The sequence below is a fragment of the Ochotona curzoniae genome, unplaced genomic scaffold (assembly GCF_017591425.1).
Source record: "Ochotona curzoniae isolate NIBS_2020 unplaced genomic scaffold, NIBS_Ocur_1.0 contig_430, whole genome shotgun sequence".
Lineage (NCBI taxonomy): Eukaryota > Metazoa > Chordata > Mammalia > Lagomorpha > Ochotonidae > Ochotona > Ochotona curzoniae.
The window spans coordinates 22,977,924-23,002,201 of NW_024466219.1; the positions used below are offsets into that span (position 1 = coordinate 22,977,924).

Sequence of the window (24,278 nt, forward strand, 5' to 3'; positions counted from 1 at the left end):
TTAAATGGTTCATACTAACCAGTTAGTACCATAAACCAATGTCCTCTGAAGGTTAGGAGCTTGCTTTGTTAGCCTTCACTAACCGGGTTGGCATCAGGCAGTACCCCTGAGGTTACGTGCGCCAACATGGGTGTGTAATGCATACTTCATCATGTATACTAAAGTGTGGCTAACATTCCTTGAATGCTTACTCTGTTCCAGAAATACATTGCTGGACACTCCACAGCTGAAGCTTTTTTGTGTGTTTGTCTTTTTGTAAGCCTCCCCTGCTTAACAATATTAAACAGCTGGGGAGAGCAGAGAAGACAGCTAAGAGGACATGGGAATAGGGTTTCTGAGGTCAGGGTTCTGAGGTTTTAAAAATCCTCCAAATTCTCACTGTATTGTATTACCTGCATGTCGGCCTCAGAGTGAACTCGGGGGGCGTGGGGGGGGGGACGTTCAGGTGCTGATGCAAATGGACAAAGTGGCCCACGGAGATGCTCAGGGCTCAGGCCATGATGGCCACCTCCTGAAGCCGACGGGTCCTCAGCGTCTCGGGGACAGGGGCTGGGGCTTGGTGAGCAGGGAAGACGTGCAATCCCTGCAGGCGGCGGCGGGCCAGCAGCACCCACCCCGGCCCTCCCTCAGCGCCGGCCCCGCGGGGTGGGAAGCTCCTCCCCGGCCTTTCCTTCCTCCTCCTCCTCCTCCTCCTGCGGCCGCCGCGGGCGAAGGGTGAACGCTGCGGTATTTTGTCCCGAGCGGTGACCCCTCCTCTCGGGCGGGCTGCGGCTGCGGCGGCCGCGTCGCGTGTGGAGGTCTGGAGGCTGAGGAGAGGTCCGGGCTGGTCGGGCGGCCTGGAGGCTGAGGAGAGGTCCGGGCCGGTCGGGCGGCCTGGAGGCCCCGGGAGGCGGAGGCCGGGCCGCGGTCGCGCGCCGCAGGAGCCCGGGAGAAGAGGCGGCCGCCGGGAAGGTGGGGGAGGCTCCGCACACCTCCCGGCCTCCGGCCGCCCCGCTGGCCCTGCAGCCGCCGCCGCCGCCGCGGGTTCCCGCCCCGGGCCTGGCAGCCCCGGCCGGGGAGGGGACGCGGCGAGCGCGCCCGGAGCCTCCCGAGATGGCGGGCGGGCACTGCGGCAGCTTCGCCACGGCGGCGGCGGCGGGCAGCGGCGAGATCGTCCAGCTGAACGTGGGGGGGACCAGGTGAGTGGGCGGGATGCTGCGGGAACAGGTGGAGGACGCGGGGCTTTCCTTGGCAGGACGGACGGACGGACGGACGGGCCGGATCCCGAGCCGGTAAAGCATTCCGTCCCGGCCGGGAGCCTCCTGGGGTGAGCGAGCGCCGGGCGCGTGGGGCCCAGTTACTGCCCGCCTTTTGGGCAAGCCAGCCTCTGCCCCTCCCGCTTGCCCGGGCACGGGGCTGGCAGGCACCTTCGTGGCCCGGGCTGCCGAATTCTTGGGCGTATCTGAGGAATGTGTGTGGAAGAAGCCTGGCCTGGGCTTTGCAGAGGAATTTGCCTCCCTTTGCTTTCCGTGCGTTTGGGGTCGAGGTGCCGGGGCCTGTGGCGGTGAGCACCGAGGGTCTGCAGTGCAGCGTTACGCCGTTTTCTGGGTGCACGGGTTTGACCGCTGTGTGCAACTTTCCGGGCCGTGTGTCCAGAAACTGCAGCGCGAAGCTGTTTCCAGGAAGCTCGGGATGCTGGCACGGCGTGGCGCATTGGAGTAAACAGACCGAGCTTTCTCTGTCTCTCCTCTCTTTGCCTTCCACTCCCTTTCAATGCCTTTTAGTAAGCTCCTTGGGGGGTGGGTGGGGAGATGGGGGTGGAAATCTTATTTTTTGTGCGTGGAATAGCTTAAGATGTATGAGTCACTCCTCCTAGAGCAGGGCGTTTGCCAGCTGTTTGAATGAGTACTAGGTGGCTCGAAGGAGATCAGCAGTGACCAGCTCTGGAATGTGGCATGCAAGTATTTCTGCAGGGTTAGAGCCTGCGTGATTTTCAACACGGAGACTTATAGTCTTTTTGTTTTCAAAGGCAGAAACAGAGAGCTTCCATCTGCTTAGCTTTTGTTTTTTAGACTGTAAAATGGCAACGATTTTTTTTTTTAAATTGTGTTGGAATCCTAGACGTGGGAGTGTGCTGGAGGATTCAACACAACACACAGTAGCATCGCAGTGTCTCGTCTTTCTTTCTCCTCCTCCTCCTCTAAAGCAGAACCTTTAAAGGTTTGAAAAAAATACATTGTTGCCAGTATATTGAGACGAGGCTCACGGAGATGATTCATCTTTCATAATGTGAGAGGTGGGTTTTTTTTTTCCTCCTGAAATCATGGCAAAATATGACATGTAACTTCCGGGTACAAAAAAAAAATATGGAATTCTTAGCACAAGTAGAATTTCAGTGTATACCAGACAGTGGCGATGTGTTGTTCGAAATGCCAGCTTCTCGTTGATTGTTGGGTTTCTTTTCAGGCATTCGGAAGGCAACATAGTACTATGGTAAAAATTAAGTGGTGCTGGAGCAGGTGTTAGCTTAGTGCTTAGGGTGCCCGTATTTGGGTGTCGGCTCCTCGTTTTGATTCTAGCTTCTTGACATCATGGCCTCTGGGAAGCAGCGGTTGATGACTCAAATCTTACTCGCTGCCACTCATGTGAGAGCCACGGATTGAGTTCTGATTTCTAGCTTCATCCCACGCCATTCCTGACTGCTGTGGGCATTCAGGCAGTGAAGTAGCACAGGGGAGCTCCTCCAGTCTCAAATAATTAAATGCAGTTTTAAAATCAGTTGATACCATAATTTACTGTATATTGACGATAGATAGCTTAATATGGGTTGGAAATCATCTTGACTGTGATTGGCAGTGATGTCTTGAAATAATAGAAATGCAAAAGGAATTTAAAATATTAGGATAAAAAAGTTTATAGAGGAATAACATGGGCTGTAAGAAACCTCCCACTCCAAGTGTTCTAAGGATATTTTCTAGATTTGCGTTCATAGACTTACAGCGTGTTAGGGCTAGGAGAGGTCTATGGGGCATTCCATTTGTTGTACAACCTGAACATGATCTCCTAAATGTCATCGTGAGAGAAAAAGTCTGGTGTGCTCTGCCTTAAGTGGGGCTTTGTAATTGGGAGCCCACTTGTGGGTTGACTTGCAGCCTCGTCGGATAGACCCCGAGTCCCAGAGCAGCGTTTACTGGGAACACTGAGGACCATGCCTCTCTTGAGTTGTTTTGTTTTTTCCCCTCAAGAGAAAACTAAGGTTTCCCTGTTTCCAGGAGAAATGTGGAACTGGACAGACTATAGAAACCATCAGTGTTGTGATTCATTTAATACTGCCTTTTAGAAAGATGAGGATGCGTTTAGAATTGTTTGCTGTTTGCAAATAGAAAATGGTGGCAGCAAAGAAACCAGCAAAATTCTATTTAGATGGGTATAATTTTAGGGCTCCTAGGCACGGTCCAGGGCCAGGAACTGCCCGGGCGGGGGGGGAGGGCGGGGGTAGGAGCAAAGCTTTGGAGTCAACAGTTACTCTCAGGTCCCTGGTGAAGCTGTAGCTCACTAGATCAGCAACCTTTAACCTTTTAGTCACAATTAGAGAGGGAGATGGAGGTATGCCATCTGCTGGCTGATTTTTCTCTGAATGCTGCAACCACCAGAGCGGGGCTGGCCCAAAGGTGGGACCCTAGAGATTTTTTTGGATCTCCCATGTGTGCAGGGGCCCAAGACTTTTGGCCCTCTTTTGCTGCTGTCCTAGGCCGTAAGCAGGGAGTTGGATTGAAAGTGGAGCAGCTGGGACTAGGCCTGGCACTCATACTACATGCCGGTGCTACATGTGGAAGATTAGCATGCTGTGCCATTGTACAGGTGCAAACAAAGTATTTCTTGATGCCTAGTTTCCTATCGTGTAAAGTGACAATGGTTACATTTGCAGGATTTTTATTGGAATTTGAAATGAAATGTTAAATGAAGGGTTTTAATACTACATCATTATAAATATTACAGATTAATTTCTAAAGATTTATTTATTTCAAAAGCAGAGTTACATGGAGTGGTCAGTCAGTCGATCTTCAATCTGCTGCTTCATTCCCTAACTGGCTACAGTGACTAATGCCGGGAGCTGTTGACCCTCTCCAGGTGTGCCATGTGAGAGGCAGTGGCTCAGGCACGTGGGCCATCTGCTCTGGCTTCCTAGGCACACTTAGAGGTGGGGCAGCAGAGACTCAAACAGGTACTTATGGGTGCTAGTCTCACGAGCAGCAGCTTAGCCCACTGCACCACAACATACCCTGTAATAAGTAGTTTTAATTAAATTGCTTCCACATTAATTTAGTGGGAGGCAAGTAGCATGGAGTGTAGCAGTGAATTGCTGACTTTTTTAGTAGATTATTTTTTTTTCTTTGCTGTGATGATGTTGTGTGTGACCTTGGCACACGAGGGACATGAGATTTTAAAGACTCATGTTGCAGAGAGTTATGCTTAGCATATGTTGTTACATACCCTAGCTCTCATGAAGTAAACTTTGGAACTAGTTTGAGGATGTATTTTTACTATTTTTCCTTTTGTTTGGGAAAGAAACATTGGTAGGATGAGCACCCAGTGTTTTGGTGGAAAAAGTTCCGATAACTAAATGCATCTCAAAGTTGAATATGACATTGTAATTTTAGACAGATCTGTGTAATTTTCTGTGTAACACGACTTTGAATTATTAGAAAAATAAACAGTAAATATGAAAGGGAGAAAGTTATAAACTGTCCTTATTTGCAGTTAATTTGATGGCCTCCTTAACTGAATCTTGCAGTCGATTTTTAGATTCCTGAGGTCTTACTTTCATTTCTTTGACCAAGTTGGTATTTGTTACTCATGTTAATCTAGTTTTTACTACTGTTTGATGTGCCACTTGGAAGAGAGATGGGAAGTGGGGTGAATCTTGAGGTTGGGCTGAATGGGCACGTAGCAAGCGATTTGTATTCCACTGATAATTACGGGATGCTGATTTAGCTGAGGGCAGGTGGAATGGCCGTCTAGAACTTAGCCTGTACAAGCTGGGGACGACCTAAGCCATTCTGGTTGAAGTTCGCCTTTGTTTCCCAGAAGCAACTTGTGGCACTACTGATTCGCCTCGTGTGTGTGTGTGTGTGTGTGTGTGTGTGTGTGTGTGTGTGTGAAACAGTAACGCATGTTTAGAAGTGGCACGTGGTGCTAGCTAGGGAGTGCGAATGGGGCATAGTAGAGATGTGCCCGGCTGTGTTCTCTGTGAGATGATTTTCATGTAATGCCTTACGTGTTGACAGAAACATGCCTTATTTTCTGTCTTGGCAGTTGGCCTCACTTACTGGGTTATTGTCCCACTGGTTACTATGTATTTTGTTAAATATGCCCTAGAATTGGTATCAAGCTGCCAAACATTTCGAAATGGCAATAGTTGCCAAGTACTTTTTAAATTAATGGGTGTAACAGTTACAGATAATGCAGATTACATGTAATGAAATTGGCTGCTTCATTGCCTAGTTCACAGTGGAATTACTATGAGTTCCACAATAGGTGATACAAATATAGGAGAGCATATTTCAAAGTTGTTTCAGGGAAAATAAATCTGAGTGGTATCAAGAAGGACTGGTAGGACTAGACTGGTTGGACACACAGGATAGGCCATCATGGGTAAAGAAACCCAGATGGTGGTGGGCATGAATTGTTTGGGGGGTATTGGTAAGTGCTGTCTTAGAGGGGGCGAGGCCAGGTGAGTGTGGGAGATAGGAGTGGGACCTGGAGATAATCCTGAATGATGTCCTGAGAAATTGATACTTGTGTGATGGAAGAATGATTGACTCTCTAGCACACTGGCTTGCTGAAGTTGTGTTTTGAGGTATTGGATTTTGTTTCGGGCCTAGAAACAACTGACCGCTGAATTGAAAGTGGTAAAATAAATTTTAAAAAAATTAAATGGAGTAAATGTATTGATTTTAGCTATACCAATGCAACAGCTTGTAAGTCATGAGCCAGAATATTAATAGGAATGAACAAATACTGAGATCTCAAAGCATATTCTCATTTATAATACCAGATCTTTTCAATTGCAGATTTAGTACGTCAAGACAAACGCTTATGTGGATTCCAGATTCTTTTTTTTCCAGGTATTTCCCTATAATTCTTTAGTACATTGTAGTACATTTGACTGATTACCAAAATTGTAATGATTTCTCCTGTAGGTTAAAATTTCTATTTTCTGAGTAAAAAAAAAGTTAACTCTTAGAATTTTTTTTTTTAAATACAAAGACTTAGGCTTTGACATTTGGATGAAAAATTAGGACATTCATGTGCAAATCTCAAAACTAAACTAGGTTTTTAATGATTTGCAGTTTGCTGAGTGGAAGAATTTCAACACTTCGAGATGAAACTGGTGCTGTGAGTATATGTTCATATATTCCTAAATTTTCTCAGTTAACAATACTTCAGGTGTAGTATAATGGTGATCAAGAAGACAGGAGAGTTTGTTCTTTTAACAGACATTTCTTACATATAAGAGTGTTGCTGTAATTATGAGGGGGAATTGTAGGGAGAGCTACTCAGAGCAGTTGTGTTTATGATCAAGGGTAGGACTGACCTACATTTGCAGTGGAGGCAATGGTTCTTTAATAACCTGTAGCTGAAAACTTATAGTAAATATATAAATGCATTTTTGCATTAGAATAGTAAGAAGTTACAAATTAGTAAAGTCCTTGCAGCTTCTTTTTAAGATGTTACTTATTTTGATTGAAAAGGCACATTTACAGAGGGAAGGAGAGACAGAGAGAAAGATCTCCCATCCCCTGTTTCACTCCCCAAGTGGCCACAAAGGCCATTGCTGAACCGATCCAAAGCCGAGAGCTTCTTCAAGCTCTCCCACAAGGTTGCAGGATCCCAAGGCTTTGGGCCACCTCCAACTGCTTTCCCAGGCCGCAAGCAGGGAGCTGGAAGGGAAGTGGAGCAGTTGAAACATGAACTGGCATTCACATGGGATCTTGGCACTTGCAAGGCAAGGATTTAGCCAACGTGCCATCGTACCAGGCCCGCAGTGGTTTTGTTTGTTTGTTTGTTTTGTTTAAGATTTATTTGTTCTTATTGCAAAGTCACATATGTATAGAGAGAGGAGGAGAGACAGAGGAAGATCTTCGGGCAGATTGTTCACTCTCCAAGTGACCTTATTGGCTGGTGCTGTGCCAATCCAAAGCCAGCAGCTCTTCCAGGTCTCCCATGCAGGTGCAGGGCCCCAAGGCTTAAGGCCATCTTCAACTTCTTTCCCAGGCCCTATGCAGGGAGCTGGAGCTGACCGGATTAGAGCATTCAAGGCGAGGACTTTAGTCGCTAGACCACAGCGCCGGGCCCCGCAGTGTTGTTTTATTTTGGTGAAAAGCTTACATAGCTGTGATATGTGACAGAAGAACTGTGATGTTTCACCGCAAAACAACAACAACAACAACAACAATGAGTTCTGCATTTTGACAATGGTTGCAGTATGTATAACAGCCTTGGAAAGTAAATTACTGCTCTTAATAGTGAGAAGTTCCCCGAAGCCAAAAGCTTCTAGTTTAATGGGAGCAAGTGACCAGTGGTGTTTGTTGTGAGATTTACAGATGAAACATGGCTGCAAAAGCAGACAAATGCACATGATATCATTTTAAACTGTTCAGGAATAAGATCTCCACTGTGCGATGTGAGTGGTTCATCTTCTGATTGACTCCATTAAAAGTGTTTGAATGTACATACTTAGTTGATCATAATATAGGTTTTTTGGTTAGCTAGTCCATTCTGATCCACCAACATGTTTTTAAAAAGTGTTCAGTTTTCTGATTCGATCTTTTGAAACTGATTACAAATATTGTTGGTATACATTTTTAAACGTTTTATTTCTCCCATGTGTGTCTTATTTGATGTTTATTTTTAATGGAATTCTGTTATTTTTTCCCAGTCCTCAAAGCTGAGGTGGTAAAAGTATAAATGTGACAGTGTTAGCAGAAGTATGTTCTTCCAGTTTTCACAGCAACAAGCAGTGTTTCGTTTTCTTGATTCCACTCTGTATTATAAAGTATTGTTGTCACAATTTGCCTGTGAACTGAATTATGAGTCAGCACTCATCACCAGTTTTGATTTGACAGTCTAATATTGTCTATCATGTTTTAAAAGCAGTCATTGCATTCTACAGAGTATTAGATAAAAATGTTTCTTTGAATTAGTTGAGAAAAACTGCCATGCTTGATAACGTTTTTCTCCGATTAAGATATCCATTTAGCAGTGGCTGCTCAGAGCTTGGAAGGACACTGCCACATTAAACATGCACAGTGTCACCTGTATGGCATTGTGAGAGTCTGAGAGGGTGGATTGCAGGAGGGGCCGTGTCAGGTCATCCCGCCTAGGAGGTCAGGGAGGAGCTGGGCCTACCAGGCTGACACAGTCTTCATCCACAGATATTCATTGACCGAGATCCAGCAGCATTTGCACCCATTTTAAATTTCCTTCGGACAAAAGAGCTAGACCTGAGGTAAGAAACGAATCCTTTTTAAATTCTTATTGATAGTTTTGGGTTCCTGGTATATTTTATGAAGAAAAAGCATTTTTGTCACCAGGATAGTTTTGGCTTAAGAGCAGCCTTAAGCCCTCCTAGCTATGGGTCCCGGGGGGCTCTCTTTGGGGTATGCCAGTGCTGTTCTCATGCTTGGTTCCTTCCGGTCACTTTCATGTTGTAGCCACCAATCGCCTTTTACAAACACGGCCTGATTAGGTTACTCTTTGCCTTCAAGCCCCTGTTGAATGTTATTGGGCTAATAGCTTAGGATTTGGGATTTCCTCCTCCTGTTTTTCTATATTCCAGTCTTTGCTTCATTTTTCTTTAATTGTTATTATTTTGCATGTTACGGTTTTGTAGGTGTAAGGATTCCCCTCCCCCATTCCCTTTTCTTTCTCCTGTAATTATCCTTAGTGAACACTGTCAGCCTTTCCTGGTCTCCGCCTAAAGCTGATACCTTCAGGGTTCCTTGTTGTCTCCAGCTGAAAGAGCCATTCTCAGTTACCTCTGCCATCAGCACCACAGCATTGGTTATTCTTAGGCCTGCTTTATAGTCCTTCTTGATTGCTTTCAACCCCCACAGGGCTCACGGTCAGTTATAAATCCAGTACTGCACTTAGTGCATAGAGTTCATTGTACAGTGTGTGAGTGTGTGTGTGTAAGGAATGCTCATTTGAACTAGTTTAACTAGATCACGTTGTTATAATTTAGGTTTTTGCTGACGTTTTATTTATTTCTGATATTTTGGAATGAGTGTTCACTAAGGATCTCTCGGCCTTCTTAGATACACACCTTTTAGAAATCTGTATTTTAGTGGCTGCTGTATAATGCTGTATGATTCTTGTCTCGTATTCACTAGAAGGTAGCAGCCTGGCTTTGGCTAGGAAGTGCATGAACTTCTGCTTTTTGGCTGCAGTGCTTTTGACCCATCGGGTTGGTTAAAGATGCATCAGTGCCTTTCTCCTTCCCATCCGTGTAACTGATCTGTAAGTGTACCTCCCGTCAAAGGCAGAATTCATGTCACTGTCTTATTTCCTGACTGCTTTTCTGACAGATTAGTTCCTTCGCATTCAGCTCTAGTAAACATAAATTCTCTGGGTGGGATCTTCTAAAAGAAAATGGGAAGGAATAATAACAATAATAAACAATTGTGAAAAAACAGCCAACAACTTTATGTTCTGATTCTGTTCCTTGCTTGAAAACCTTGTGTTGCCCGTATCACCTGTGTTACCCGTATCACCTGTGTTACAATTACCTCGTTTGTTTGCCCGTTCTCCTGTGGGGACTGGAATATTGTTTGTGCCCTGCACTGCCTTGTAAAGGCCAGGATGATTGTACTATTAAGATGGAGCTTTGTGGCATTAGAGAGCTTTAAGCATTTTTAGGTTAAACTAGTCATAGCCAGTTAAACAAGTCACAACTATATTATAAATCAAAGTAAATGGAAGGTGCAGTTAGCCTTGTTTGTTAAGGCTAGCAAGTAATTTTAGAAGGATAGCTACAATTAATCTAGGATGGATTATGCACTCCATGAGCTCTGAAGCTGCTTCTCCTGGTTTTCCTGTTGCTCAGCCATATCTCCAAGTCGTAACCGTCTTCAGTAAGGTTATCCTAAGGCTGGCTTCCCTTTTTTCCTTCTAGGTTTTAAAATTTGCTCCACAAATATTTATGATATAGCTGTCTTATTCGTACTGTGCTCAGTGTTGTGTGACGTATGCAGAAATAGATCAAAAGTACTCAAGGCTTGCAGGGAGCTTACAGTATATCCAGGGAGGTTGAGATGTAGAGAAATAATGACAATACAAAGTTAAAGCAATTCTGCAAAAGAAGTATCTGCTACCTTATTGTTTGTTTTATCAGATACTTCTTTTGTTTATTTGTACTATCCCATTTTCATCTAAAAATCCAGTTCAGCTGTGTGTGGATGGGTTTTTACTAACAAAATGTTTGTGTTTACTCGCAGCTTTTGTTTGACTTTTTCAAATCCTTAAGAGTATTAGAAAAAAGCAAGTTTTAAAACATTGTGATTTTGTTTATATGAAGAACCTAGTATTTTTTGTCTGTTTCAAGGATCATCCAAGACACCAGTATTCAAGAGCTGACATCCTTTGTTGTGTCTTGACAGGGGCGTGAGCATCAGTGTCCTCAGGCACGAAGCGGAGTTTTATGGAATCACCCCATTAGGTAAGAGTCCCCTGAGCTGTGTGTGAGATTTGACTCTTGGTGCACTGAACTTGCCCGAATGGAAGGCCCAGATTTGACTTTTCATAGTGACAGCATGTTGCCAATCCCAGTTGAACTTAAACATTTTCCTCGTCTTTCCTTATTCTTTTTTAACTAGAGCACTGCTTTTCTGTTTGCGTGTGTTCTTGACAAGTTTGCTTTGAAATGTTTTCAGTAAGAAGGCTTCTCTTGTGTGAAGAATTGGAGCGCTCTTCTTGCGGCAGTGTCCTGTTTCATGGTTACCTGCCTCCACCAGGTAATTAGGCTTCGCTTTACTTAGAAAACATTTCCAGTTAGCCAAAACCTGCAAACAGGAAAAACCATCCCTACATTATTGAGTTTCCTGTTTGAGTTTATGAGAAAAGTGGGGGATTTTAGGTTTTATGAGAATTAAGTGAAACTGTACAGTAGAGGGGGGATTTGACAAACCTTTCCTGTGGGAAACCAGATAGCCAGCAGTTGGCATGGCAGCTCCTCAGCTCTGTCCTGTACTTTGACGTGAGTGAATGGGCATCCCTGTGTCCCTGATGACTTTGTTTCAGTGAACAATAACTGTGCTGGATCATCCATGGCGCATGGCCGGCTGACCCCTGCGTTATGGCTCTGAGTGTGGGGCCTCTGTGGTAGAACCCAGGGGCTCTGCAGGAAGCCAGTGTCCCCCTGTGCCTCCTGGGTTATCAAACCAGTGCTGCCTTTTCCTGTGCTGGAGTGGGTTTCTAAACAGGGTTTCTTTCTTTTTTTTCCCCCCAAGTGATTTATTTATTTTTATTTGAGAGAGGATTACAAAGAAGGAGAAAAAGCTCCAGAGAGCAGGCTATTCGGTCCACTGGTGCACTCCCCTAATGGCGGCAGTGGCTGGAGCTGGGCTGGTCTGGAGCCAAATGACTGGAGCTTCTCCCAGGTCTCCCACATGGGTGCAGAGGCTCCAGGAGTTGGGGCATCCTCCGCTGCTCTCCCAGGTTGTCAGGAATGAGCTGCATCGGAAGTGGAGCAGTTAGGTGTGGGTGCTAGGGCTGCAGGTGCAGAATTAACTTGCCAGGCAATGGTGTCAGCCCCAAGGTTTCATTTTTAAAATAACTCCACTGCTAAATAAAAGATGTTCGGAAGACAGTGAAAATTTTCTTTTTATAACAGTTTCATTAGTACATTTTACCTAACACATAATAAATATACCATGAATGTAAAAACTTATTGACAGGGCCTGACTGATGGCTCAGAGGCTAAATCCTTGCTTTGCAAGCGCCAAGATCCCATAAGGGGCCTGTTCATGCCCCGGCTGCTCTACTTCCCATCCAGCTCCCTGCATGTGGCCTGGGAAAGTAGTAGAGAATGGCCTAAAGCCTTGGGACCCTGCACCTATGTGGAAGATCTGGAAGACGCTCCTGGCTCATGTCTTAAGATCGGCTCAGTTCTGGCCTTTGTGATCACTTGGGGAGTAAACCAGTGGATGGACGATCTTTTTGTTTGTCTCTCCTCTCTGAATCTACCTTTCCAAAAAGAATGAATCTTGAAAAAGAAAAAAATGTTGACAGACTGAATTAGTTAATTCAGTCAATTCTAGAGCTATGTGTAAAAAGGAGCTTAATGAGATAAAACATAATCTTATAAATAAAATGATAAATACCAAATTTGTTGAATTAGTTTTTTGTTTTAACTTAAATTATGTGCAATAAGTTGCTATATTGGTACTTACATTTTATCTGTAATAATTGCTTCTTAAAATTTAGTATTTCTACTTTTTAAAGATGAACTTAGAAATAAATTAATCTTCTTCCTTTTGTATAAATTTTTTTTGCAGGTATTCCTACCCGTAAAATAAACAACGCAGGCAGATCCTCTGCTGATTCTAGGAATGGACTAAACTCCACAGATGGGGAAGCCCGGGGAAACGGCACACAGCCCGCTCTCCCTGGAACTGGGGAAGAGGCTGTGAGGCTAGGTGAGCAAAGTTGGCATAGATAGGAAAAGAAAAATACTTGTGTTTTTACCTCCAGAGGACGTGGAGTAATTATTTGTAAAAAGATCTTTTGCCTACTATCTTTTTAAAATCAGTTTTGCCATTTATAGCCAAAGTCTTATTTGACATGTCATTTTTAACTGTTTTGAGTTCCTCTGCTCTTGATCTGTAGCAGAACCGATAGACTTCTTTTGTTAGTAAGTATGTCAGTCCCTCAGAACTGTTCAGCTTTGCTGTTGGACTGTGAAAAACATACTGAACAACATACAAAACTTGTTAACCAAAACACATGGAAGGCTGGAATTGGCCCGTGGGCCATAATTTGTCAACCTCTGTTCTAGAATGGACAGTATTTCTGTTTTTCAAATCAACAGGATTTCCTGTGGATCCTCGGAAGGTGCTAATAGTAGCTGGCCATCATAACTGGATTGTAGCCGCATATGCCCATTTTGCTGTGTGTTACAGGTAGGAAGTAATTAATGATTTGCTGTTCACTTAAAGGATTGCTTTTAATAATTCTGATTATGTTTTTAGATTGAACAGCAGCTTCTTTATGTCGTAAAAATTTCCCCCTACATACTTTACCTGTTTCTGTGTTCCCTGGTTGACATTTGGTTGCTTTTGTTTTCACAGTTAATTTGATAATGTTGCTGGGGTCTTAATGTCGTCTTTGCCTCAGATTGCGTGATAACATATTGTCACTGAGATGTTCAAATGTTACTCCTTCTTGTGTCTAGCCTCTGAGTCATTTACCTGCTGTCTTACTTCAGGCAGAATAACTAATGCGTGCCCTGATTTCCTATCTCTGTAGGTTGTTCTGTCTGGGAAAGGAGAGCACTCGTGTTGGTAGCATCTACCATTCCCTTGGGGCTAGAATAGTGGAACTGGGTGGCTGTGGGGTGGTGTACTTTATATGTGTGATATTTACACAATAATTTTGTGTTGCTAATTTAGAAACTACAAGATAACAATGAAGTGTGGTGACAATGTTTTTTTAATAATAATGCATTCATTTTACTTTTGACGATGTTTACATAGTTGAGAGGGATGTGTGCCCACAAGGACCACCGATTAGGATGGGGAGGATCAAGGAATGGGGGGAAATGAATGAGACAATTGCCCCAAGTCTCCTTTTTTCTTCCTGGGTCTGGGGAGGTGCAGAAAGAAGGGTAGAGGGCCGCTCTCAGCAACCCATCCCATCAGAACCTAGGGAAGGCCACCTGATGTCATCCCAGGGTCCCTGATGTGCAGCATGTTCTGAGGATACTGCTTAAGTGGTTTCCATAGTTCTGAGGCGGTGTTGATTCCATTGCTCTAAGATCCATTGGCTGACATAGTCCACCTTAGAGTTTTGATTCACCCAAGTGCTTGTCTGGGAGAGCTGTCTGATTTGTTTTGCCCTGCATGGTACTAGCTACCCTTTTGGAGTTTAAATTTCACTTTAGAACTTTATTTGGGATCTACTTTAGAGCGTATGTTGTGAGATTTGAGGATTTATTTTCTTATGTTCTTCCACATGGGCAGCTAATTGTGTCCTGGTCACTTACTGTGAAAATGATTATTTCTCACTGCATTCTACAACCTCCTTAATGTTGCTGTGTATAACTGTTTTTGGACTTTTATGTTCTTCATCTTACGGAATTTTTTTTTTTTAATGTGAAAGGCAGAGTTAGAGAGAAGGAGAGACAGAGAGGTCACCCTCCCATCTGCTGGTCAACTGCCCACATGCCTGCAGTGGTCTGGGCTGGGGCTAGGCCAAAGTTAGGAGCTTCTTCCAGTTTTCCCTTGTGAATGCAGGAGCCCAACATCTTCAACTGTCCTCTGCTTCGTTGGCAGGCCCATTAGCAGGGAGCTAGACTGGAAGAGGAGCAGCTGGGACCCATATGGGACAGCCCCAGCCCTCTCCTGTGGAATTTCTTTGAGGTCTCAGTGTGAAAAAGAACTGTTTACTTGTCTTGCATCAAGTATTACTTTGCTAAACTATAGTAAAAAGACAAAGTGCCAAACTCTCAGCTTGTTTTTTTTTTTTTTTTACATAGTTTTAATTTTATATTTTATGGAAACATAGCAGACATACCTCTCTTAATTTTTAAAACAGGTAAATTCACAGAACTTATTCATAATAAATCTTGCAGTTGTTACACAGTCACTGATTCTTTACCCTTTTCTGGATCTATCAGACCCTCGTTATTGCAGAGAAAAAACAACATAGCCACATGCTCATTGGCAAAGATGAGATTAAGTATAGTTTGCTTGTTCCCAAATGAATGACTAGAAGATCGCAGGATTCATTTCACTAAGTTCAGGTTCTCTTCATTGACTACGGCTTCGAACCTGTCATGCGTCCATGGCAGCCAAGTGGTATATTGTTATGGTTCCTGAAGGACTGACCATCCTTGCTTTGTGCCCAGGATCGCAGTCCTTAAACACAACGACATTTCACTTTTCACTCTTCACCAAGTTCCAGCTTGTTACTTCCACATTTTGATTCAACACCTGGCTCCCATCTGGTAGTTCAGTTTGGTACAATATTTAAGAAATGCAAATATGTTTTCCTCAGTATTGCTTTGGAGGAAATCAGTAATTCTGCAAAGAGGGTAGAATTATGTAGGTTTTTTTTTCTATGAATTATAGTTGTATTTAAATAAAAGTGGAACTGGTTTTATTCAGGTTTGTTGGTGACCATTATTTATGGATAGCTAAGTTTGATTTTTATAATGAGCATGTCAAGTAATATGTAAGAGAGCGCTTTTCACCTCCATCTTTTATTTATTCTGGTTACACAGAACAAAAAGAAGCTTTGTAATTTTGTTTGTCTTGTTGAGTGTAACTTTAAAAATATGTTTTTCATAGTTTAACTCATTGTGATTGAAAAGTTGTTTATGTTCTAAATGTGTGCAACCATGCTGAGAGACTTAATTAAGCAGAAATAACTACTAAAAATTGACATTATATTAGACCATGCTAATCAACAAAATTAAATATACAGAAATGTTAGCTTTTGTACTGGGGCATCAATGAGTTCATTCAGTGTTGGGTGTGGACCTTAGAAACTAGCCCTTAGACCAAGGCTTTCAGGTGCCACGCTTTATTCCTATGGCTCTTAGTAGGTGTTGGCATGCCTGTGGAGAGGTTGCCTGAAAGCCACATAGCCAGCTGCGATACAAGTAGGTTCAGTGCATATGGCTTCCATTGATTCTAATACATGAAAGACTGACAACTAAAAATAACTCTGCAATACTGTTATTCACTTTTCCTACCCATAGAAAATGACCACAGCGCTCTTCCCTTCCCTCCCTTCCACCGTTTTTTTGTTTGTTTTTTTGTTGTGTTTTTTTTTTTTTTCCCTTTCCTTCTGAGAGGCAGATTTACAGAAAGAAGGATGCAGGCAGGGAGAGAGATGCCATCCATTGGTTCACTCCTCCATAAGCTGCAGCAGCCAGGGCCCAGCTGATCCAAAGCCAGGAGTCAGGAGCTTCTTCTCAGTCTTCCATGTGGATGCTAGGGCCCAAAGACTGACTTCTCAGCTTTCCCACACCAGAGACAGGGAGCTGGATTGGAAATGGAACAGCAGGGAGGTGAACTGGCACCTGTATGGGATGCTGGCACTGCAGGAAAAGCCACTACTCCGGTACCAGGGCTGTTTCTATATGAAGAAATACAAAAAATACAACCATGTTTAAGTTTTAAAAATAATTTTAGAGACTTTCTTGAATGATTTCTTTTTTTTTTGAGAAATAGAACCATGTTATGTTTTTAAGTTATTATTTGCCATATATATAATAATGTATTATGTCAGGGATCATAGTCTGACTTCATAAGTCAACAAAATTTAAAAAGCATACATATATATGTAAAGGTGAATGGCATTTGCCGGGTGGCTGAGTGGGATTATAGTCAATTGTGTCGTGTTCACTTTGTTGCTGCCAAGTCCTCTTTATGTGTCTGTTTTTTCTTAATAGAATCAAAGAATCTTCAGGATGGCAACAAGTGTTTACAAGCCCATATTTAGATTGGACTATTGAACGAGTGGCTTTGAATGCGAAAGTGGTTGGAGGCCCACATGGAGACAAGGACAAAATGGTCGCTGTTGCCTCGGAGAGCAGCATCATCCTGTGGAGTGTCCAGGACGGCGGGAGTGGAAGTGAGATTGGTAGGAAGAGTTGTTCCCATTGCATTTGACTTACTAGAAAACATTTCGAAGTTTCAGAATGTATGATCCTACATGTGAAAACGGGCCAGGTCTGTAAGCTCAAGCCATTACACGTTCTTTCCAGCGCCCAGGAATAATAGGGCTACTCAGTGTGAGAGGAGTGAGCTGTCAAAGGGGGAAGAGATCGAGGCTTTTAGAAAGAGGGCATCATCTTTCTAGTAGTTTGCTCTAGCTCTGCCCTGGCTGCAATGGGAAGTGGTGTTCTTCCTGAAGTCCCTCTGGGGGACTGCTTTTTCTTTTCCTTTCTTGAGCACTGGGCTTTGAAGGGTGTAATTAACGCTTCTAGTTGTGGCTTTCTGGACCAGGAATTTTCAAGATTTTTGACCCCTTAATGATTTCAAACATTTCTTCAGTTCGAGTCTGTGTGTAGGTTTTTATTTAAAGATTCATTTATGTGAATGTCAAAGTGACAGAGTAGGGGAGAGATAGAGAGAAATCCTGCCTCAACCTACTGGCTCACCCCCCAGATGGCTGCAAAGGCTGGGTTGGGCCAGGTCCAAGCAGAGCTAGCAGCTCCTTCCAGGACACCCACATGGGTGCAACAGCCCAAGCACTTGGACCGTGTTCTGCTGCTTCTCTCTGGTGCATCAGCAGGGAGCTGGGTCTGAAGTAGAATAGCCAAGACGGGAATTGGTACCCATTTGGGGTGCCAGCATTGTAGGTATGGCTTTATCAGCAATGCCACAATGCTAGCCCCTCCAATTTAAAAATAGTAACAAGCGTATTGCAGGATAACAAACAATGGAATAGTAACTGAATTTTGTAACAAATGGAATTGAGGGACAGCTGAGCCTGGGAGCATCCTCACTGTCGCCCTAATTCCCTCTGCTCTTTCTCCTGCCTTCCTCCAACACTATTTCCTTAGCTCACTGGTGCACTGTTTTCTAGCTTCTTTTTCTCTGTTCTTCATCTTAAGTTTCATTGCTCGGTTTTTAATTACTTTTTACCCTTTTTGGGAAACATTCAGTCCATCTAGTGAATTTTATGTGAAATGTTGGACTTTTCAACTCTGAAATGGACTTTGATTCGATTTTATAATTGATGTTTCTCTGCTGAGATTTCTTTTTATGCATACTTTATAAAATCATTATGCATACTTTATTAAATCAGGCATATTTATGGGGTTGGCATAGGCCAGTCCTCTACCAGAAATCACCGACGTCCCACATGGCCATTGATTCATATTCCGGCTGCTCCATTTCTCATCTAGCTGTCTGCTTATTGACTGGGAAAGCAGTGAGGATAGCACAGGTCCTTGGGCCTCTGTATCCACATAGGAGACCCGAAAGAAGCTCCTTGCTTTGAATCAGCTCTGTTCCGGCTGTTGCAGCCATCCAGAGAGTGAACCAGCAGAGAGAAGATCCCTTCCCTCTGGCTTTCCTACTCTGTGTGACTCTACCTTTAAAACAAAACTAAATAAATCTCTTAAAAAAATCAGGCAGGGCCAAATGGCTCAGTGGCCAAATCTTCACCTTGCATCCACCGGGATCTTATATGGGCACTGGTTTGTGTCCTGGCTGCTTCACTTCCCATCCAGCTTCCTGCTTGTGGCCTAGGAAAGCAAGAGAGAAAGGCCCAGAGCCATGGGACCCTGAGCCTACGTGGGAGACGCAAAAGCTCCTGGCTCCTGGCTTCAGATTTCCTCAGCTCTGTCCATTGCGGCCACTTGAGGAGTGAACCAGTGGACAGAAGATATTTTTCTCTCTCTCCTACTCTGTAAATATGCCTCTCCAGTAAAAATAAATATTAAAAATATCAGGCATATTTGTAATAACTGTTACAAAATATTTTGTCTTCTAGTATCTAAGTCATTTATTTTAGGTCATATTTTATTGCTTCATGTGTTCAGGGAATTTTTTTTTTTTTCATTTTATTTTTAATGCAGAGGCAGAGGCAGGGGCAGACAGAAAGATCTCCCATTTTCTGGTTCACTCAGATGCTTGCAACAGCTGAGACTAGGCAGGACTAAGCCAGTAGCCTGGACTTGATCTGTGTCTCCATGTAGGGGCTACGGATTCAGGCACTTGAGCCATCACCTGTTGTCTCCAGGGCATAAAAACAGGAAGCTGGAATTGGAAACAGAATCAAGATGCAATTAGGTGTGTTTGTGGTGTGTGTGTGTGTGTGCCTGCCTGCGTGCGTGAGCTAGCCCCCAGTTATCCTAAGATGTGTTAAATGCTATGTCTGCACCTCCTCCTGGAGGGTTTTGACAGATTTCAGGTATTTGCATGATACATTGTTTAGATGGTGTGGATCATGTTGCCTTTCTTTTTGATAATTTCTCTTCTGGCAAAAATTTACTAGAGGGTCATCTTGATTCTGTTAGACTTGTTTTAATGCTTTGTTGGGTAGGTAACCTCTTGAACTGTTCAGTGAGAATTCTACTGTAATAACTGCCCGCCTACTTGTGTCTCTTGGGTTTTCTCACCCCACCCAGTTACAGGTGGGTCTTTATTTAAGGCCTTGGAGAACTCTTCATGCAACTCCACCACTGCCATCATCACCCTGGCACATTCCCAACTCCTCCTTATGCCTTACCCACCAAGTCTGCAAATTCATCTCCTGCTCCCTTTAGGGAAACCATCTTGCGCCTCTGTGCTGTGATGTATCCTTAAGCAGAACACAAGAGCAGGTGTGATGTATCCTAAAGCAGAACACTAGAGCAGGTGTGATGTATCCTTAAGCAGAACACTAGAGCAGGTGTGATATATCCTAAAGCAGAACACTAGAGCAGGTGTGGGACTTGTGTGTTTTCCATCTTTCAAGTCCTCTGCTGGCTGCTCTGCTGTGCCTTATAGGAGTTGCCGTTTGTATTTTATCCAGTTTGTAGTTTTCAACTGGAAAAGTAAATTAATACCACTTATTCCATTACGGTTGGCAGCAAAAGACCTCCTAATATTAAGGAAATTTTTGTGACATTAAATTATTTTTTTGGTGACATTAAATTTTTTTGAAATTATATGACACGGTAATTATCCAGAAAGGAAATTGGCTTTGAGGGTTTTAAAAAAAGATTTATTTATTTTTATTGCAAAATCAGATATACAGAGAGGAGGAGAGACAGAGAGGAAGATCTTCCATCCAATGATTCACTCCCCAAGTGGCTGCAACAGCCAGAGCTGAGGTCATCTGAAGCCAGGAGCCTGGAGCTTCTTCTGATCTCCCACGTAGGCTCAGGATCTCATGGCTTTGGGCCGTCCTCAACTGCTTTCCCAGGCCACAAGCAGGGAGCTGGATGGAAGCGGGGCTGCCGGGATTAGAATCTGCACCCATGTGGGATCCTGGCGCATTCAAGGCAAGGACTTTAGTGGCTAGTCTGTCGCGCCGGGCCTATTTTCCTCCTTTCTAGTTGTTACTTGTGACCTGCCAGAAAGTGAAAGAGATTTTATTTTTTGCCTTGTTTTCAAAAACTAATCTGGCAGGTAGCAATGTTATGAAATGGTACCGTAGTAATTTGTCCTTGGCCTGAAAAGAGGCCATTTGTGGCTACAAATATTCTTCAGAGTTTGACAACACCATCCAGAGAAAATTGCTAGAGCTGGTGTGGACATGATGGCCCTCTCCCGGGGTGAAGCTCCCCTCCTGTGTGTATCATATGTGACGGTGCTTCTGGGCTGCGGCTGTGACAGGCTGCTGAGCAGGCCCTGTAAGGCCGGATCTTATCATTACTTCCGACATGTCTTCCCTGTGGAGGGCAGGCAGGAGCTTCTAGAATGTCTGCCTGCCTTTCCCAGACCCCCCTTCTTGTGGTTTCTGCTTTTCATGTTGCCTCTAGTACTTCAAATCGTTCACTTCATATGCTCTGAAAAATTATTTGGTGTCAAAATAAAAGTGCTAATATGTAAGAAAGCTTAACATTGTATGCAACATGAGATAAGTTTCTGCTTTCAAATGGCAAGTTTATATCTTAATCTTACACAAAGGGCTTAGCTTTTTGTACTTTTTGTACTTTTTTTTTTTTGCTGTTGCACTCTGGTTGACAGTTTGGGCTGAGAAAATTTGCTCATGTTTCTATACATAGTTACATATGCAAATAAGTAGAAGACATTTCTAATAATATTTGCCAGTCTTTTGGTTTTTGTGATTTTTAAAATTTGGGTCCAGTATGCATATTTTTCTTTTTGCTAGATGCCTGGCTTTCTCAAGACTGGTGAAGAATGTTTCAGGGGGCATTGTGTAACTGAGGCTGTACACATAGAGCACTTCAGAACAGAAAGCTTTGCCCTGCTAGGACATTCAGAATGAGAGTCAGAAGAAGTCCAGAAGCTTCTGTGGCTTAAGCATTTAAGCACGCTCTAGTTGCTCTTAGTTGCAGTGGCATTTAATTCTTCCCCCCGTCCCCAACCACTCTCCCAAAATAGGTACTTAGAATGCCTCATGCATTTTTGTTTTTCTCAGCTAAATTGTAACTTTTGATCAGCACGGTTGCAATAACAAAAACAGCAGATCTTATACTTGAAATAGAATTACCTAAAAATCTAAGATAGCATTTTATAGGTAAGAGTTGTTTCCTCAGTATTATTAGAAAACATAGGCCATTTGCCATTGGTGTTTTTCAATTTATTGATACAATATTTAAATAGTGAAGTTGCAACACATTGAAGGTGAAAACGATTGTTGACACATTTAGTTTGGACCGTGTCTTTATCTCCTGATTGCATGGCTAGAGACAGCTGTGTGGGGCTCTGCATGCCAGAGCGAGAGATGAATGGAGTTTTCTGCTTGGCAGTTCTTGGATCTTGTGCTGTTACTAAGGGAGTTTGTAGCTTCCCTCACCTAGCCCTCTTCCCTTCGCTCAGGTTCCCCGGGCTTGCCCTCTCCCAGTGCTCCAATTTGTTCAACTTTGAATATCAAGCCCAGGATACGTTCTCAAATGCCTCTTAACCACCTCCCCCACTGCCCTGTTATTTTTGCATTATATAATTAGTAGTTTGTAATTTTTGGTACTAAATTAAGTTCCTAGTTACACACTGTTTTCTCACACTTTTTAAGTTGGATGCTAATTATAGTGCCTTTTGAATTAATTGAGATTGTAAAGCTGGAAAGTAGGGAGTTTAAAATAAAGCCCTGAGTAAAAAGGCTTGAATGTTTGAGTATAATCTGATTTCTTTGTTTTCCCTTTTATTTATTTGGAGATTTTTAGACACATCCTAGATAGTTGACATTGCCAGATCTGTCTTTAGATTAATGGTTTATGACTAATATGACATGTAAATTTCTTGTGGATTTATGAAAATGCAGTTGTGTTTCAGATTTAGTGGGGCCACTGTTCGGAGGGGGGTGCCGGTTGGGAAGCAGAGCTACAGAATGGGAGGGGTGGGAGAAGAGGTCTTCTGTCTGCTGGCTCACTCCCCAGATGACTACAACAAACCAGGAGATAGATTTCTCTAACCCAAGCACTTGGACTGTCCCTCCCTGCTTTCTTAGGCCCAAGGAAGAGGAGCAGCTGGGATTTGAACGTCCCCCTTGGGACGCCAGCAGTGCGGGAGGTGGCTTGGCTTACTGTGTCACACCACAATGCTGGTCCCTGTTGTTCACTCTGAAGCTGCCAGCTTATCCTGATGATAGACTGGAACTGAGCTGTGGCTTTGCATCACAGGGGATTATATTGGTGTGAATGTGCTTGGGACAGATGCTTCCCTGCCTTGGTCTATAAGCTGCTTAAGAACTTAGCACTTTCTGCTCTGCAAAATGTCTAGTATATAATTTGTGGCAATGAGGATAGTTTTAAATTAGTCACACTTAAGATGCATCTGAAGCAGGTTTTGATTATGTCAGAGGATGGTCACTGATTAATTAACCTCTTTGCTTTTTGTTGTCATGTAAGGAGTGTTCAGCCTTGGTGTTCCTGTGGACGCACTCTTCTTCATTGGGAACCAGCTGGTGGCCACAAGTCACACGGGGAAAGTGGGAGTGTGGAATGCTGTCACTCAGCACTGGCAGGTTAGTTTTAATTAAAGCATGTGAAGCCAGGTCAGAGTCGGTGTGCAGCTTGCGCTAAGTAAGCATCTGCGACTCCTACAGAACAGAGGTTTTGGTTTGGTTATATGGAATATTGCATGTATTTAGTAGTACACTGTCTCCTAGACTGTGTTTTCCAGAAATTTAAGTTACTATTGTTCGGCATTCTTCACTTTGTTAGGATGCTTAGATTTCATGCCTTGGGCACAGCAGTTCAGGAACATTTTCTGTCCTGTATGGAATCATGATGTGTGTGAACATATGTGAACCCTTCAGAGAAGGTAGCAAGCTAAACGCTTACAAGTTCTTCAGAGAAAGAAGAAATAAGGATTCTGAAGGAAGGATGAAAATTAAGAGCATTTAATGGAGAGTGACCTAATCAGATCCATGTTTGGGAAAAGTCACCCCATCTAAGATGAAGGTGGACTGGGGGCTGGGGGCCTGCACTGCAATAATTCAACAAAAACGAAAGAGCTTTCATGATTGGCAGTGATGGCTGAGACGGCAAAGGTCAGTTTATTTGAAACACATTTTGTAGACCTCTTAAAATGATGGACTGATACCTGACGGACAAAAAAAGAGGGATGTTTTTGCTTTGATGGCCGACTGACTGATGATATTGTGAATGACAGAGCGGAGGAGAAGCAGATAAAGTGATGAGTAGGGTGAAGAATAAGTTGACTAAAAAATGTTTACTTTGCTGGTCTCTTAGTCATCCAACTGCAGGTTCTCATATAAAGTTGGGAGAACTCTGGGAACTTAGAGGCAAAATGGCTGGAAACAAGTAATCCATAAAACTTATGTGATAATTGGTTAGAATTTTCAGCTGAGATAGAATTTAGAAGGAAAGCAAAGCCCAAGCAAAAGCTCTGAGGGACATTAGTATTTACTATTTAAGGGGCAGAGTAGAAAACCAAGAACCCAAAGACTTTCTATGGTATGTCTGAGGAATTGTATGAATTTGGCATTAAAATATCATTTGAATATGTATATGTCAGTTTGTGGTGGGGGAAGTTATGTTTTAGGAATTGATGATTACAAGATCAGAGTATTGGACACCACAAGTTCAGAGTTATGTTTTGACAAATTTGCTGATAAAGAGAACAAAAATGCTGCCTTAAATGTCAATAGAAAAGAAAAAAGCATGCTCAGGGCTTTATCTTATTTTTTGTGTTGGGGAGGAAGATTTTGGCGTATGAAATCACCTGGAGATAGGAAGAACAGAAATGAGGTCTGGTCTCACAGAAGTCAGGAGCGGTGGGATTTGCAGTGCAACTAAAGAGTTCCATCCAAAAGAGTAGAGACACTTCCTTGTCTCCCTCAGAAGGGCTCTGAGGATAGATGAAATAAGACGTGGAAAGAAAGTAACATGGATTTCAGGGATTAAGTATGGTCCAGTTGCAGAGGAC

The 24,278-nt window shown here is 43.3% G+C and overlaps 1 protein-coding gene across 3 annotated transcripts in view; it reads left to right on the forward strand.

Annotated features, from left to right (window-relative positions):
* Positions 1-694: 694 nt before the first annotated feature.
* KCTD3 (potassium channel tetramerization domain containing 3) overlaps positions 695-24,278 on the forward strand; it is a 40,343-nt gene continuing 16,759 nt past the window's right edge. For 2 of the 3 annotated variants that reach the window (XM_040985676.1, XM_040985677.1), the window contains exons 1-11: positions 695-789; positions 843-1,178; positions 6,054-6,107; positions 6,333-6,378; positions 8,418-8,491; positions 10,641-10,699; positions 10,914-10,994; positions 12,537-12,677; positions 13,070-13,160; positions 16,658-16,848; positions 22,736-22,851. In XM_040985676.1, the coding sequence (XP_040841610.1) occupies positions 1,093-1,178; positions 6,054-6,107; positions 6,333-6,378; positions 8,418-8,491; positions 10,641-10,699; positions 10,914-10,994; positions 12,537-12,677; positions 13,070-13,160; positions 16,658-16,848; positions 22,736-22,851 (939 nt within the window). In that variant the 5' untranslated portion in view covers positions 695-789; positions 843-1,092. Of the gene's footprint in view, positions 790-842; positions 1,179-6,053; positions 6,108-6,332; positions 6,379-8,417; positions 8,492-10,640; positions 10,700-10,913; positions 10,995-12,536; positions 12,678-13,069; positions 13,161-16,657; positions 16,849-22,735; positions 22,852-24,278 lie in introns of those variants that run through there. The other variant, XM_040985678.1, reaches the window with a different exon arrangement.